General features: G+C 56.7%; 2 protein-coding genes across 9 annotated transcripts in view; one reads left to right on the plus strand and one right to left on the minus strand.

Moving 5' to 3' along the window:
- Positions 1-126: 126 nt before the first annotated feature.
- mfsd4b (major facilitator superfamily domain containing 4B) lies at positions 127-5722 on the plus strand. 7 transcript variants are annotated; one of them, XM_060042148.1, is made up of 6 exons: positions 127-792; positions 1705-1873; positions 2438-2554; positions 3232-5043; positions 5149-5263; positions 5426-5722. In XM_060042148.1, exons 1-4 carry the CDS (start codon positions 544-546, stop codon positions 4551-4553), a joined length of 1857 nt encoding a protein of 618 aa, XP_059898131.1. In that variant the 5' UTR covers positions 127-543; the 3' UTR covers positions 4554-5043; positions 5149-5263; positions 5426-5722. The 7 variants fall into 7 exon arrangements, with proteins under 7 accessions (XP_059898131.1, XP_059898128.1, XP_059898129.1 ...); XM_060042145.1 differs by having other exon boundaries at positions 3232-4721; positions 4819-5263; XM_060042146.1 differs by having other exon boundaries at positions 3232-4721; positions 4871-5263.
- The window catches only part of rev3l (REV3 like, DNA directed polymerase zeta catalytic subunit), a 40464-nt gene continuing 30467 nt past the window's right edge, over positions 5639-15635 (minus strand). For both annotated transcript variants that reach the window (XM_060042133.1, XM_060042132.1), the window contains exons 24-32: positions 15007-15115; positions 14697-14903; positions 12496-12605; positions 11558-11672; positions 11164-11301; positions 9564-9754; positions 9102-9348; positions 7130-7336; positions 5639-6727 (exon numbers count right to left, since the gene is read on the minus strand). In XM_060042133.1, the coding sequence (XP_059898116.1) occupies positions 6587-6727; positions 7130-7336; positions 9102-9348; positions 9564-9754; positions 11164-11301; positions 11558-11672; positions 12496-12605; positions 14697-14903; positions 15007-15115 (1465 nt within the window). In that variant the 3' untranslated portion in view covers positions 5639-6586. The remainder of the gene's footprint in view (positions 6728-7129; positions 7337-9101; positions 9349-9563; positions 9755-11163; positions 11302-11557; positions 11673-12495; positions 12606-14696; positions 14904-15006; positions 15116-15635) is intronic.

Genomic DNA, 15635 nt, shown 5'->3' on the forward strand with positions numbered 1-15635 from the left:
TATAAACTCTAATATATAACATACTTTATTTGTATTATTATTCATAATAAATAGGCTATATAGTGTAATAATAATACATTTAATAATAATACATTTAATTTAGAGGCGCCTTTCTAGACACCCAAGGTAAGGGTAGCTCATCTATATTATCGGTAATATATACCACTGCGTTATTATCAATAATATAGGCTACTGTGATCATAATAATAGCTATGGTATTAGTAGGCTTATATTATTCTATATTAGCGGTAAAATATTATAATATCATCCTCGTAAACTGGAGGTATTCCCAGGTGTCTGACGTCGCGAGCCGCACTTCCTGTGTACCTTCAATACGTCAGCTGAGCACGTCATGTGACATTATTTGACAACATGTTAGCGTCCAGCCTCCGCTTTGATGAATAGCTCCATAACCGGACCTGGTTTTAAATATATCCGTGTCCCTAACTGCGTCTTGCCGCCCGGCGCCCCTCGTTCGCCCCTCGTCCCCCCCCCCCCCCCCCCCCCCCCCCCCCCCCGCGGGTCGACCTGTCCACCTCCGGGATGTCCGCATCCGTCAAGAAGAAACACGTCCGCTTCGCCAGCATGGAGGAGGAAGGAGATAACGACGAGCAGGAGGAAGACACCGTGTTCGACCAGATGAGCGACTCCCGGAGCGGACTGAAGAGCGTCCTTAAAGCCGCGTCCAGGGCTCCTAAGCCCGGCTCGGAGCGGGTCCGGGTCGCGTCGGGTTCCGAGGGCTGCAGGAGGTGGTCCGTCACGCTGGCGCTGTGCGCCTCCTTCCTGGGACTGGTAAATATCGTCCTTCAACCCGAACTACACTGACTACTAGACCTAACCCAAGCCTGTAACCCTTAGACTAACTACTAACCCTAAAGACCTAACCTGACCCTAACATCTGTGAATACACTAACCAATACTAGATATAACTTAACCTAATAACCCTAACTAGACTAACTACCGGCCCAATCTAAGCCTAAAACCAGAGCTTCACTAGTAGGTCTGGATAATGATTAATGTCATCATTAAACACACGGTACACACACACACACAGGTGATCATTAAACACAGCGATAGTACGTAATCACACGGCACACAAACACACACACGTGGGTCACACATCCACATCCACCCTCCAACCGGATCTGTGTGAAGTATGGCTTCTCTCACAGTCACTCGGTGTTCTTACCACCATGAGTAAACCAATATTTATAAAGTCACACTAAAATACTGTACTCTGCTCAGTGTGTGGGTCAGGCCACATACCGAGATGTAAACAGGCTTGGCATCTGGTTTCACCGGAATGGGAGAACCCAGAGCAGCAGGCTCAGAACTAGTTTCCAACTGCTTTCTTTTTAAATATGATATCTGAATCCAACTGAACAGGCATTGTTCTGCGCCTTCCTTGGTCACTAAACTAACATGTTTACCTGGCAGTTGATGCCCAAGGCCGCCTGGGAATCTCAGTGAACGCTGTGGAGGATTTGAACCTCTTCTATGGTGATAATGGAGACCGTGTTGTGTTCTGAATAACGTAGACGTGTTCTGAATAACGTAGACGTGTTCTGAATAACGTAGACGTGTTCTGAATAACGTAGACGTGTCCTGAATAACGTAGACCGTGCTCTGAATAACGTAGACCGTGTTCTGAATAACGCAGACCGTGTTCTGAATAACGTAGACCGTGTCTCTGCTTGATTCCAGGGCATGAGTATCTCGGTCCTGGGCCCGACCTTCCAGGACTTGGCCGACAACTTGAACCGCAACATCAGCAACATCTCCTTCGTGTTCGTGGGTCGCTCGGCCGGATACATCGGAGGCTCTCTGATCGGAGGGGTGCTCTTCGACTGCATGAACCCCCACCTGCTCCTGGGTACCTTATAAGCTCCTTTAACTCCTCCTCCTCCCCCTGAACCGGGTTCTAGGTTCTCCAGGTGAACAGGGTTCTTGGTTCTCCAGGTGATCAGGGTTCTCCAGGTGAACAGGGTTCTCCTGGTGAACAGGGTTCATGGTTCTCCAGGTGATCAGGGTTCTCCAGGTGAACGGGGTTCGCCAGGTGAACAGGGTTCTAGGTTCTCCAGGTGAACAGGGTTCTAGGTTCTCCAGGTGAACAGGGTTCTCCAGTTAACAGGGTTCTCCAGGGGAACAGGATTCTCCAGGTGAACAGGGTTCTTGGTTCTCCAGGTGAACAGGGTTCTCCAGGTGATCAGGGTTCTTGGTTCTCCACGTGAACAGGGTTCTTGGTTCTCTAGGTGATCAGGGTTCTCCAGGTGATCAGGGTTCTCCAGGTGAACAGGGTTCTTGGTTCTCCAGGTGAACAGGGTTCTCCAGGTGATCAGGGTTCTCCAGATGAACAGGGTCCTTGGTTCTCCAGGTGATCAGGGTTCTCCAGGTGATCAGGGTTCTCCAGGTGATCAGGGTTCTTGTGTCTCCTCAGGGTTCTCTCTGCTCGTGACGGCAGCGGGTATGTGTGCCATCCCCTTCTGCAAGATGGCGGCCGTCCTCACCTGCCTCATGTCCAGCATCGGGGTATCCATGGGCATCCTGGACACTGGTCAGTCCTCAGAGAACCATCACGTCTTTATAGAACCATCACACGTCTGTCTGCTAATTAGTCCTAAAGAACCATCACATGTCCTTCATTCTGTCTGCTATGCAGTCTTTATAGAACCTTCGTGTCTTTATCTGTAACCGTTCCATTAGCCTTGTGGTAGATGCTACTCCCACATCCTGTCTCTGTTGTCGGTAGGACTGGTGAACCAAATATTGTGTAAAAAGTTCATTTTGTCGTGGAATAACTGCCATGATGGAGGAGCCGCTTGTTGCCCAGAGCCTGCAGGGCAGATTGAGTGCAGTAAAACTACACCAGTGCAACACTGGTGTAGTTTTACTTGAGTTCATGAATGAATAACTGCCAACTATTACTACAACTTTGGCTAACCATCTACCAGTATCTGCTCTGTAGCTACAGTATGTGGAGACCACACATTGTAGTCACATTGTAAGGATAAGATTGATTTATTGGTATACTTGTATTCGTGTGCACATTCATGTGCATTAAATGCACATGAATGTGAGAAATGTCAAATAAAATACAAACTGTATTGAATAAGCATGCTAATGAATGCGTTTCCAGGGTTACCATTATTATAGTGCAGAAAAAAAATAGTGTCTGCTACAAACGCAGTTCACCCCTGAACCTAATCTGAGATGCTCTGGCGCCCCCTGCAGGTGGCAACGTGCTGGTGCTGCAGACCTGGGGCGCCGGGGCCGGCCCGCACCTGCAGGCGCTTCACTTCAGCTTCGCCGCCGGGGCCTTCGTCTCGCCCGTCCTCGCCAAGCTGCTGATCGTGGCCGACGCCCCCTCGCCCTCGGCCACACCCCTGACCCCGCCCCCCAACGCCAACGCCAGCGCCTTGGCTCCCGTTGCCACGGCGCCCTTCTCCCATCCCGTCATGCACTCCATGAGCTCCATGTGGGCGTACGTCATCATCGGCTGCTTCGTCCTCCTCACCTCCCTCCTCTTCCTCCTGCTCCTCCTCTGCGGGGGGGGGCGGGCCGGCGCCCCGGCCTCCCCCGGCGGGACCCCCGCCTCCCGGGGGCCGGCCCGCCACCACACGGCCCTCATCGTCATGCTGTCCTTCTTCTTCTTCTGGTACGTGGGCGCGGAGGTGGCCTACGGCTCCTTCATCTTCACCTACGCCAAGGACTACGTGGGCATGGCACCGCCGGCCGCCGCCGGCCTCAACTCCCTGTTCTGGGGCTCCTTCGCCGCCTGCCGGGGGCTGGCCGTGCTGCTGGCCGCCCGCCTGCCCCCGGGGGCTCTGATCCTGGCCAGCCTGGGGGGCAGCACGCTGTCCTCCCTGCTGCTCTGCCTGTTCAGCCGCAGCCAGCCCGTGCTGTGGGCCTGCTCCGCCTGCTACGGCGCCGCCATGGCCACCACCTTCCCCAGCGGCGTGGCGTGGGTGGAGCAGTACACGGTGGTGTCGGGCCGCGCGGCCGCGGGCTTCGTGGTGGGCGCCGCGCTGGGCGAGATGGTGCTGCCCGCCGCCCTGGGGCTGCTGCTGGAGCGCGCGGCGGACACGCCCCTCCTCATGTACCTCGCGCTGCTGGCCGCCGCCGTCACCTCCACGCTGTTCCCCGTCATGTACAAGCTGGCCACCGCCCCCGCCGCGCCGGGGGGGAAACCCCGCGGCGGCGGCCGGCGGCGCCACGACGCCCAGGACCGCGAGGACCGCCAGGCGCTGCTGGACTCCGCCCCCAACGAGGAAGAGGAGGAGGAGGAAGAGGAGGAGGGGACGGAGGCGGACCAGTGGAACGACGCAGACTTTGAGGTCATCGAGATGGACGATGCCCCTAGCCTCGTTACCTCGCCCGCCGCCGCCAATACCTCGCCGCTCCCCCACGCGGCCAAGTCTCCGCCCCCGGTCGCCAAGGCGACCCCGCCCCCGGGCGCCGCGTCCTACTCGGACGCTCCCGGACTCGGGCTGCTCCCGAACTCGTCCCCGCGCCGCCTGAAGCTGCCCTCCCCCGCCCGCGAGAAGAGGGACTAGACCCGCCCCCCGCGCCGCCCGGAGAACACAGCCACTTCCTGTTTACCGGTCATGTCCCAGGACCAGGACCAGGACCAGACCTAGAAGACCAGGACCCTCACCACCAGGTCCAGACCTCGAGCACCTCTCCCCCGGTGGTCCTGACCTGAAGACCAGGACCAGGGCCGAGTCCTGACCCAGAAGATCAGGACCAGGACCGAGTCCTGACCCAGAAGACCAGGACCAGGACTGAGTCCTGACCCAGAAGACCAGGACCAGGACCGAGTCCTGACCCAGAAGACCAGGACCGAGTCCTGACCCAGAAGACCAGGACCGAGTCCTGACCCAGAAGACCAGGACCGAGTCCTGACCCAGAAGACCAGGACCGAGTCCTGACCCAGAAGACCAGGACCGAGTCCTGACCCAGAAGACCAGGACCAGGACCAAGCCCTGACCTAGAAGACCAGGACCAGGACCGAGTCCTGACCCAGAAGACCAGGACCAGGACCGAGTCCTGACCCAGAAGACCAGGACCGAGTCCTGACCCAGAAGACCAGGACCGAGTCCTGACCCAGAAGACCAGGACCGAGTCCTGACCCAGAAGACCAGGACCGAGTCCTGACCCAGAAGACCAGGACCGAGTCCTGACCCAGAAGACCAGGACCGAGTCCTGACCCAGAAGACCAGGACCAGGACCAAGCCCTGACCTAGAAGACCAGGACCAGGACCAAGTCCTGACCCAGAAGACCAGGACCAGTACCAAGTCCTGACCCAGAAGACCGGGACCAGTACCAAGTCCTGACCTAGAAGACCGGGACCAAGTCCTGACCCAGAAGACCGGGACCAAGTCCTGACCTAGAAGACCAGGACCACCCCCAGGTCCAGACCTTGAGGACCTCTCCTACTGGTCCAGGTCTTCAGGTCCCTTCCTAGAGGATCCGGACCCCAGCAGGTCCAGGAGGACCACACCGCCCCCCAGCCTGTGTGTGATGGTTGAGTTTATTTGTTAGAAGCAGAATGTTTCCAATGTGTTAACTGTGAAGTACTGTGATCATATCGGCATAGGTCAGTGTCTTAGTTTCGGAGGACTTAATTCCCGGAAAGAATTCATTGTTACATTGATTATTTTTTATTATACCAATCTCACAGGTTCACCCACAGCAATGTGCATTAAAAACAGCTGAAAACAGGCTTCTTTTTTTTTTTTACATTTATACAAATACACAGATCTGCTGCTTGGCGGGAAAGGGACATTCTAGAATGGTTATCACTATGGTTACCACACACCAGCTCCCCACAGAGAAATGCATTGAAAAACAAAACAATAATACTCTTCGTGACATAAAACGATCCCAGTACACTATTGCAACAGTCCCAAAGTCCTGCTCGGCCAGAGGCCCCAGGTCCAAGGGCCCACCTCTGGGCCAATCAGGAGTCAGGTCAGAGGAGTCAGGTCCCGTCTCAGAGTTCAGATCCAATCGCAAAGCTCCGTTCCAATCAGCGTCGTTAGTTCCGATCTCAGTCTTCAGGTCCGACCTGACGTCCTCGTACAATCCAGGCTCCAAACGATGGTCATCACCACAATACAACCGGGAACACGACAGTCCGACCACAGCAGCTTTCCCAGCACGCCGTGTTCTGTGCTGCTCAGTGCTGGCGATATTGACACCGTTCAGCCGCGCCCAGTCCATCCAACACGGCGGTGAGATGAGAAACGTACCCGGACCCCCCGGGGTCACACGTAGCCGTTAGCAGCGGGCAAAGAAACGGACACACATCATGGCGACAACGCACAAAACTGATCACATGGCTGACGTCACATGACTGACGTCACGCGACAGGTCTCACATGAGCCGCTGGTGGACCGTGGGTCCTGACCTGAAGACCTTCCGGGGGGGAGGGTCCGGGTCAAAGCGTGAACACGGGGACACACTGAGAAGGTAAGATGGAGGACAGCGTCCTAGCACCGAGGGGGGAGGGGCCGTCTTCACCTAGCGGCCGGCGAGCCCCTCGACACCAGCCGGGGGGCAGAACCCCGGTAACGGGGGGGCCCTTCAGAACTGCTCCAGGAGCTGGCGGAGGTAGGGTCCCCTGGAGAGCTGCCTGCCGACGCGGGACAGCTTGTAGAGCACGGGACAGTCCAGAGACACGCAGGACATCTGGCGCTCAGCGCTGCCACTGCAGCTCCGGCACACCTGGAGACGAGACAATACACACGGGTTAGGGACACACCTGGAGGCGAGAGACACACGGGTTAGGGGGACACACCTGGAGTCGCCCGGCGGCGGCTCTAGTCGCCCGGCGGCGGCTCTAGTCGCCCGTCGACGGCTCTAGTCGCCCGCCGGTGGCTCTAGTCGCCCGCCGGCGGCTCTAGTCGCCCGCCGGCGGCTCTAGTCGCCCACCGGCGGCTCTAGTCGCCCGTCGACGGCTCTAGTCGCCCGTCGACGGCTCTAGTCGCCCGCCGGTGGCTCTAGTCGCCCGCCGACGGCTCTAGTCGCCCGTCTACAGCTCTCCTTTTACGAATATGATGCAAATATTCTATCAGCAAGTTGAGTCTGGGGGTACCCCCAGGTACCCCCAGACCCCCCGAGCCTCACCTGTAGCAGCTGGTCCTGCTGGGCCTCCCAGCGCCGGACGTCCTGGTTCAGGGTGACGGCCACGCGCTGCGGGTCTGCGCGGCAGGCGGCGCACACGCCCAGCTGGGTGAGCTGCTGGCACACGGGGCAGTGCAGCGAGGTGAAGTACTGCGAGATGGTGCCCCTCCGGCCCGCCTCCGACGCCCCCCACAGGGACGCCTTCTGGACCTGGGACACACAGGAGGGCAGAGCTCAGACCACGCCGAGCCACCAGGGCTGGGCCCCCTCAGGGGATGGACCCCTAGCTCCTGACGAGGTACACTGCATCCTCAGGCCGCGACCGCCTCCGAACAGATGGTTCCTCTGGTCTGTTAGGTTTAATATGTCTGCCAAGGCGGTCCACTAACTCCGGGGCTGACTCCGCCGTCGGCGTGTGGATGTGTCTATGAACGTGTGGATGTGTCTATGAACGTGTGGATGTGTCTATGAACGTGTGGATGTGTCTATGAACGTGTGGATGTGTCTATGAACGTGTGGATGTGTCTATGAACGTGTGGATGTGAGGCAGTATAGTACAGAGCTTTGAGTTGCCACTGGTTAGAAAATCACTGGATAAATGCAGACCATTTGTCTACAGTATGGGGGGTATCTCCTGGTACATGTCTACAGTATGGGGGTATCTCCTGGTACATGTCTACAGTATGGGGGTATCTCCTGGTACATGTCTACAGTATGGGGGTATCTCCTGGTACATGTCTACAGTATGGGGGTATCTCCTGGTACATGTCTACAGTATGGGGGTATCTCCTGGTACATGTCTACAGTATGGGGGTATCTCCTGGTACATGTCTACAGTATGGGGGTATCTCCTGGTACATGTCTACAGTATGGGGGGTATCTCCTGGTACATGTCTACAGTATGGGGGGTATCTCCTGGTACATGTCTACAGTATGGGGGTATCTCCTGGTACATGTCTACAGTATGGGGGTATCTCCTGGTACATGTCTACAGTATGGGGGTATCTCCTGGTACATGTCTACAGTATGGGGGTATCTCCTGGTACATGTCTACAGTATGGGGGGTATCTCCTGGTACATCATGTCTACAGTATGGGGGTATCCCCTGGTACATGGGGGGTATCTCCTGGTACATCATGTCTACAGTATGGGGGGTATCCCCTGGTACATGGGGGGTATCTCCTGGTACATGGGGGGTATCTCCTGGTACATGTCTACAGTATGGGGGGTATCTCCTGGTACATGTCTACAGTATGGGGGTATCTCCTGGTACATGTCTACAGTATGGGGGTATCTCCTGGTACATGTCTACAGTATGGGGGTATCTCCTGGTACATGTCTACAGTATGGGGGGTATCTCCTGGTACATGTCTACAGTATGGGGGTATCTCCTGGTACATGTCTACAGTATGGGGGTATCTCCTGGTACATGTCTACAGTATGGGGGGTATCTCCTGGTACATGTCTACAGTATGGGGGTATCTCCTGGTACATGTCTACAGTATGGGGGTATCTCCTGGTACATGGGGGGTATCTCCTGGTGCATGGGGGGTATCTCCTGGTACATGGGGGGTATCTCCTGGTACATCATGTCTACAGTATGGGGGGTATCTCCTGGTACATGGGGGGTATCTCCTGGTGCATGGGGGGTATCTCCTGGTGCATGGGGGGTATCTCCTGGTACATGGGGGGTATCTCCTGGTACATGGGGGGTATCTCCTGGTGCATGGGGGGTATCTCCTGGTGCATGGGGGGTATCTCCTGGTACATGGGGGGTATCTCCTGGTGCATGGGGGGTATCTCCTGGTGCATGGGGGGTATCTCCTGGTGCATGGGGGGTATCTCCTGGTGCATGGGGGGTATCTCCTGGTGCATGGGGGGTATCTCCTGGTGCATGGGGGGTATCTCCTGGTGCATGGGGGGTATCTCCTGGTACATGGGGGGTATCTCCTGGTGCATGGGGGGTATCTCTCACCCGGGGTATCTCCTGGTACCAGCGCAGCACGTCCACGCCCACCAGCTGCAGCAGGCGCCCGAGGGGGGGCAGGATCTGCTTGGTGACGTAGTAGGTGGTGTTGGGGCGCAGAGAGGGGTCCTGCAGCACGTCCAGCGGCCGCCGCACCAGCTGGATGAGCGGGACCCCCGGGGAGCCGTACACGATGACGTAGGGCACGCGCTCGCCCACCCGGGGCTCCAGGCGCCGGTCGTACGCCGTCAATCGCCTGACGGGGACGGGGACGGGGACGGGGGGAGGGTGTGCCTTGTTACCGTGACAACCGCCTCTGCAGCAATAGTCGCACCCTGACCCCCACCCACACAAAAACACCCACACCCACCCACACACTGACCAACACACCCACCCACCCCCTCACCCACCCACTGACCCGAAACCAAACCCCCTCCCACCCTGACCCCCGCCCACAGCCCTCCCCCCTACCTTGAGAGCTCCAGGGCGGGGATGCAGGCCCCGGGCCGGTAGGAGCCGCTGCCCCGGTACTCTTTGGCGAAGGTCAGGTCCTGCATGCTGGCCGTGCCCTCCAGGACCTTCAGCAGCTGCCTCTGGACGAAGCCCTTCACCTGGCTGAGGTCCCGCGTCTCAAACAGCAGCTTGATGGAGCGCTCCAGCACCTGAAGACAGACCGGGACTATAAGAGACCAGGACTAGACTAATGGAGACCCTGTAGACCACTAGAGACCATAACTAGACTAATGGAGACCCCGTAGACCACTAGAGACCCTTTAGACCACTAGAGACCAGAACTAGACTAATGGAGACCCAGCAGACCACTATAGACCAGAACTAGACTAATGGAGACCCAGCAGACCACTAGAGACCATAACTAGACTAATGGAGACCCTGTAGACCACTGGAGACCAGAACTAGACTAATGGAGACCCCGTGGACCACTAGAGACCCCGTAGACCGCTAGAGACCCTGTAGACCACTAGAGACCCTGTAGACCACTGGAGACCCTGTAGACCAGAACTAGACTAATTGAGACCCCGTAGACCACTAGAGACCCCGTAGACCACTGGAGACCCTGTAGACCAGAACTAGACTAATGGAGACCCTGTAGACAACTAGAGACCAGAACTAGACTAATGGAGACCCTGCAGACCACCGGAGACCACTGTAGACCACTAGAGACCACTAGAGACCCAGCAGACCACTGTAGACCACTAGAGACCACTGGAGACCCTGTAGACCACTAGAGACCCTGTAGACCACTAGAGACCCTGCAGACCACAACTAGACTAGCATAGCCCCCGATAAACAAAAATAGACCACTATTGACCCAGCAGATCTCAACTAAAAAGAGACACCTGGCCAGGTGGACGCTGTTAGGACACCTGGCCAGGTAGACGCTGTTAGGACACCTGGCCAGGTAGACGCTGTTAGGACACCTGGCCAGGTAGACGCTGTTAGGACACCTGGCCAGGTGGACGCTGTTAGGACACCTGGCCAGGTGGACGCTGTTAGGACACCTGGCCAGGTGGACGCTGTTAGGACACCTGGCCAGGTGGACGCTGTTAGGACACCTGGCCAGGTGGACGCTGTTAGGACACCTGGCCAGGTAGACGCTGTTAGGACACCTGGCCAGGTAGACGCTGTTAGGACACCTGGCCAGGTAGACGCTGTTAGGACACCTGGCCAGGTGGAGCTGTTAGACACCTGGCCAGGTAGACGCTGTTAGGACACCTGGCCAGGTAGACGCTGTTAGGACACCTAGCCAGGTAGACGCTGTTAGACACCTGGCCAGGTAGACGCTGTTAGGACACCTGGCCAGGTAGACGCTGTTAGGACACCTGGCCAGGAAGACGCTGTTAGGACACCTGGCCAGGTAGCCGCTGTTAGGACACCTGGCCAGGTAGCCGCTGTTAGGACACCTGGCCAGGTGGACGCTGTTAGGACACCTGGCCAGGTGGAGCTGTTAGGACACCTGGCCAGGTGGAGCTGTTAGGACACCTGGCCAGGTAGATGCTGTTAGGACACCTGGCCAGGTGGACACTGTTAGGACACCTGGCCTAACGGTTACCTTGCCGACGGCGGGGCAGGCGTCGCGGCGGACAGTCTCGATGCCCTTGGCGTCGAACACGGGCTCCTTCTGCTCCAGAGTCTCGTACATGTAGCCCACGTAGCGCTTCTTGGTCTGCAGCACGCAGGGCAGGTACACCTGCACACACATTAACATACATGACGCACACATTCAACGCTTTTCAAGGTATCCAAAGTGTGTGTGTGTGTGTGTGTGTGTGTGTGTGTGTGTGTGTGTGTGTGTGTGTGTGTGTGTGTGTGTGTGTGTGTGTGTGTGTGTGTGAGAGAGAGAGAGAGAGTGAGTGTGAGTGTGTGGTGACTATGGGGTCATGTTGGTACAACAGCCAGGTCACTGGAGGTAGCCACTCGTTATACAATATATCACACACACACACCTTCTCAAACTTGAGGGTGACGGGCTTGGGGTTGGTGGCGGTGACGGCCTCGGCGATCTCATTGCCGATCCGGAACGCCTGCTCCTTACTGGCCCCCTTCAGCTGCACAAACAGACTGACACCACCAGGTCAGTCCTACACCACCCTCAGCTCTGTCCCCGTACACCACCCTCACCTCTGTCCCCGTACACCACCCTCACCTCTCTGTCCCCGTACACCACCCTCACCTCTGTCCCCGTACACCACCCTCAGCTCTGTCCCCGTACACCACCCTCACCTCTCTGTCCCCGTACACCACCCTCACCTCTCTGTCCCCTTACACCACCCTCACCTCTGTCCCTGTACACCACCCTCAGCTCTGTACACCACCCTCAGCTCTGTCCCCGTACACCACCCTCAGCTCTGTCCCCGTACACCACCCTCACCTCTCTGTCCCCGTACACCACCCTCACCTCTCTGTCCCCGTACACCACCCTCACCTCTCTGTCTCCGTACACCACCCTCACCTCTGTCCCCGTACACCACCTTCACCTCTCTGTCCCCGTGCACCACCTTCACCTCTCTGTCCCCGTACACCACCCTCAGCTCTGTCCCCGTACACCACCCTTAGCTCTGTCCCCGTACACCACCCTCACCTCTGTCCCTGTACACCACCCTCACCTCTCTGTCCCAGTACACCACCTTCACCCGTCTGTCCCCGTACACCACCCTCACCTGTCTGTGTCTCCGTACACCACCCTACCTGTCTGTGTCTCCGTACACCACCCTACCTGTCTGTGTCTCCGTACACCACCCTACCTGTCTGTGTCTACGTACACCACCCTACCTGTCTGTGTCTCCGTACACCACCCTACCTGTCTGTGTCTCCGTACACCACCCTACCTGTCTGTGTCTCCGTACACCACCCTACCTGTCTGTGTCTCCGTACACCACCCTACCTGTCTGTGTCTCCGTACACCACCCGGCCGCCCCACTTCTTGGTGCTGTTCACCATCCTGATGGCGCCCTCCAGCGTCTCCCGGGCCTTGTGCACGATGCTGTCGCCCACCTGCACAGGAACAGGAAGTCAGCGTTAGAGGGCTAGCATCCACACCTCACTACTCACCCTCCACCTCACTACTCACCCTCCACCTCACTACTCACCCTCCACCTCACTACTCACCCTCTACTCACCCTCCACCTCACTACTCACCCTCCACCTCACTACTCACCCTCTACTCACCCTCCACCTCACTACTCACCCTCCACCTCTCTACTCACCCTCCACCTCACTACTCACCCTCCACCTCACTACTCACCCTCCACCTCTCTACTCACCCTCCACCTCTCTACTCACCCTCCACCTCACTACTCACCCTCCACCTCACTACTCACCCTCCACCTCACTACTCACCCTCCACCTCACTACTCATCCTCCACCTCTCTACTCATCCTCCACCTCTCTACTCACCCTCCACCTCACTACTCACCCTCCACCTCACTACTCACCCTCCACCTCTCTACTCACCCTCCACCTCTCTACTCACCCTCCACCTCTCTACTCACCCTCCACCTCTCTACTCACCCTCTACTCACCCTCCACCTCTCTACTCACCCTCCACCTCTCTACTCACCCTCTACTCACCCTCCACCCTCTACTCACCCTCCACCTCACTACTCACCCTCCACCTCACTACTCACCCTCCACCTCTCTACTCACCCTCCACCTCACTACTCACCCTCCACCTCTCTACTCACCCTCTACTCACCCTCCACCTCTCTACTCACCCTCTACTCACCCTCCACCTCACTACTCACCCTCCACCTCTCCACTCACCCTCCACCTCTCTACTCACCCTCCACCTCTCTACTCACCCTCCACCTCACTACTCACCCTCCACCTCTCTACTCACCCTCCACCTCTCTACTCACCCTCCACCTCTCTACTCACCCTCCACCTCTCTACTCATCCTCCACCTCTCTACTCACCCTCCACCTCTCTACTCATCCTCCACCTCTCTACTCACCCTCCACCTCTCTACTCACCCTCCACCTCACTACTCACCCTCCACCTCACTACTCACCCTCCACCTCTCTACTCACCCTCTACTCACCCTCCACCTCACTACTCACCCTCCACCTCTCTACTCACCCTCTACTCACCCTCCACCTCTCTACTCACCCTCCACCTCTCTACTCATCCTCCACCTCTCTACTCACCCTCCACCTCTCTACTCATCCTCCACCTCTCTACTCATCCTCCACCTCTCTACTCACCCTCCACCTCTCTACTCACCCTCCACCTCACTACTCACCCTCCACCTCTCTACTCACCCTCTACTCACCCTCCACCTCACTACTCACCCTCCACCTCTCTACTCACCCTCTACTCACCCTCCACCTCTCTACCCACCCTCCACCGGTTTTGGTTTAGGGTTGGGGTCTGAGGAGTTGGACTGTCAGGGTTGGGGTTTAGAGTTCGGGTTAGAGAGTTTGGGTTGGGGGTCTGAGCGTTGGGGCTGGAGAGTGAGGGTCAGGGTTAAGGGTCAGGCTCAGAGCGTTGGGGTTGGAGAGTGAGGGTCAGGGTTTAGGGTCAGGCTCAGAGCGTTGGGGCTGGAGAGTGAGGGTCAGGGTTTAGGGTCAGGCTCAGAGCGTTGGGGTTGGAGAGTGAGGGTCAGGGTTTAGGGTCAGGCTCAGAGCGTTGGGGCTGGAGAGTGAGGGTCAGGGTTTAGGGTCAGGCTCAGAGCGTTGGGGTTGGAGAGTGAGGGTCAGGGTTTAGGGTCAGGCTCAGAGCGTTGGGGCTGGAGAGTGAGGGTCAGGGTTTAGGGTCAGGCTCAGAGCGTTGGGGCTGGAGAGTGAGGGTCAGGGTTTAGGGTCAGGCTCAGAGCGTTGGGGTTGGAGAGTGAGGGTCAGGGTTTAGGGTCAGGCTCAGAGCGTTGGGGCTGGAGAGTGAGGGTCAGGGTTTAGGGTCAGGCTCAGAGCGTTGGGGCTGGAGAGTGAGGGTCAGGGTTTAGGGTCAGGCTCAGAGCGTTGGGGTTGGAGAGTGAGGGTCAGGGTTTAGGGTCAGGCTCAGAGCGTTGGGGCTGGAGAGTGAGGGTCAGGGTTTAGGGTCAGGCTCAGAGCGTTGGGGCTGGAGAGTCATGATGGGGTTAGGTCACACCTCCACGTTGGGCATGCGTCCAGAGTAGCTGGCGGCCGTGTAGCCGAAGGTGACGTTGGCGATGAGCTTGAGGCCGAGCTGGCGGGCGTGCAGCAGGCGGAGCAGCGCCTTGTCCTGCTGGTACGTCTTCATGGAGCTCTTCACCATCAGACGGGTCTTCAGGATCTCCTCCAGCATGCTGGGCATCACGCCTTTACGCACCGTGGGCTGCAGCACACACACACACACACACACACGTTGGGTCACCAGGTCATTGATTGAGGTGACAGAGAGAGGGTGAGGTCGTCAGAGAGACGCTGGTAGGGGTCACCTTAACGTAGACCACCCCGTTAGGGGAGATGGTGATATCGTCCCTCAGCTGGTGGAGCAGGTCCACGGGGACTCTGAGAGAAGTGCAGCCGAACTTAAACTCATCCGGCCTGGAACACACACACACACACACACACACACACACACACACACACACACACACACACACACACACACACACACACACACACACACACACGGTCATATCATATACGTATAAAAGTTTAGGGTTATATATTTGATCTATAAATAATACAATTTATAGATATGACAGATATATAATAAGATGATGTATAAATGTGATCTAAAAGGTGATTGGATGATGTATATATTTGATCTATATACAATAAAACAATCAAACAAATTGCCCCTGGTGGGATAAATAAAGTTGTATTGTATTGTAATAAGATGTATATATTAGATAAATAAATATCAATGTAAGGTAATGTATATATTTGATCTAAACATATAGGATGTATAAACTTGATATATTTATAATAAGATAATATCCATTGGATCTACACATGACAAGGTGAACATCTTGATGTGTCCCTCGTCTCCGTCCATGACGGCGTGCGTGTGCGCGTCGGCCTTACGTGCCCAGGCTGCCCACGGCGCCCAGGCAGGTGG

Source organism: Gadus macrocephalus, chromosome 21 (assembly GCF_031168955.1).
Source record: "Gadus macrocephalus chromosome 21, ASM3116895v1".
Classification (NCBI taxonomy): Eukaryota; Metazoa; Chordata; class Actinopteri; order Gadiformes; family Gadidae; genus Gadus; species Gadus macrocephalus.

Coding starts and splice junctions, on each gene's coding strand:
- mfsd4b (XM_060042143.1), top strand. CDS start 544: ATGTCCGCATCCGTCAAGAAGAAACACGTCCGCTTCGCCAGCATGGAG. Junction 1,874..2,437: donor GAACCCCCACCTGCTCCTGG/GTACCTTATAAG, acceptor GTGTCTCCTCAG/GGTTCTCTCTGCTCGTGACG. Junction 2,555..3,231: donor CATGGGCATCCTGGACACTG/GTCAGTCCTCAG, acceptor CGCCCCCTGCAG/GTGGCAACGTGCTGGTGCTG.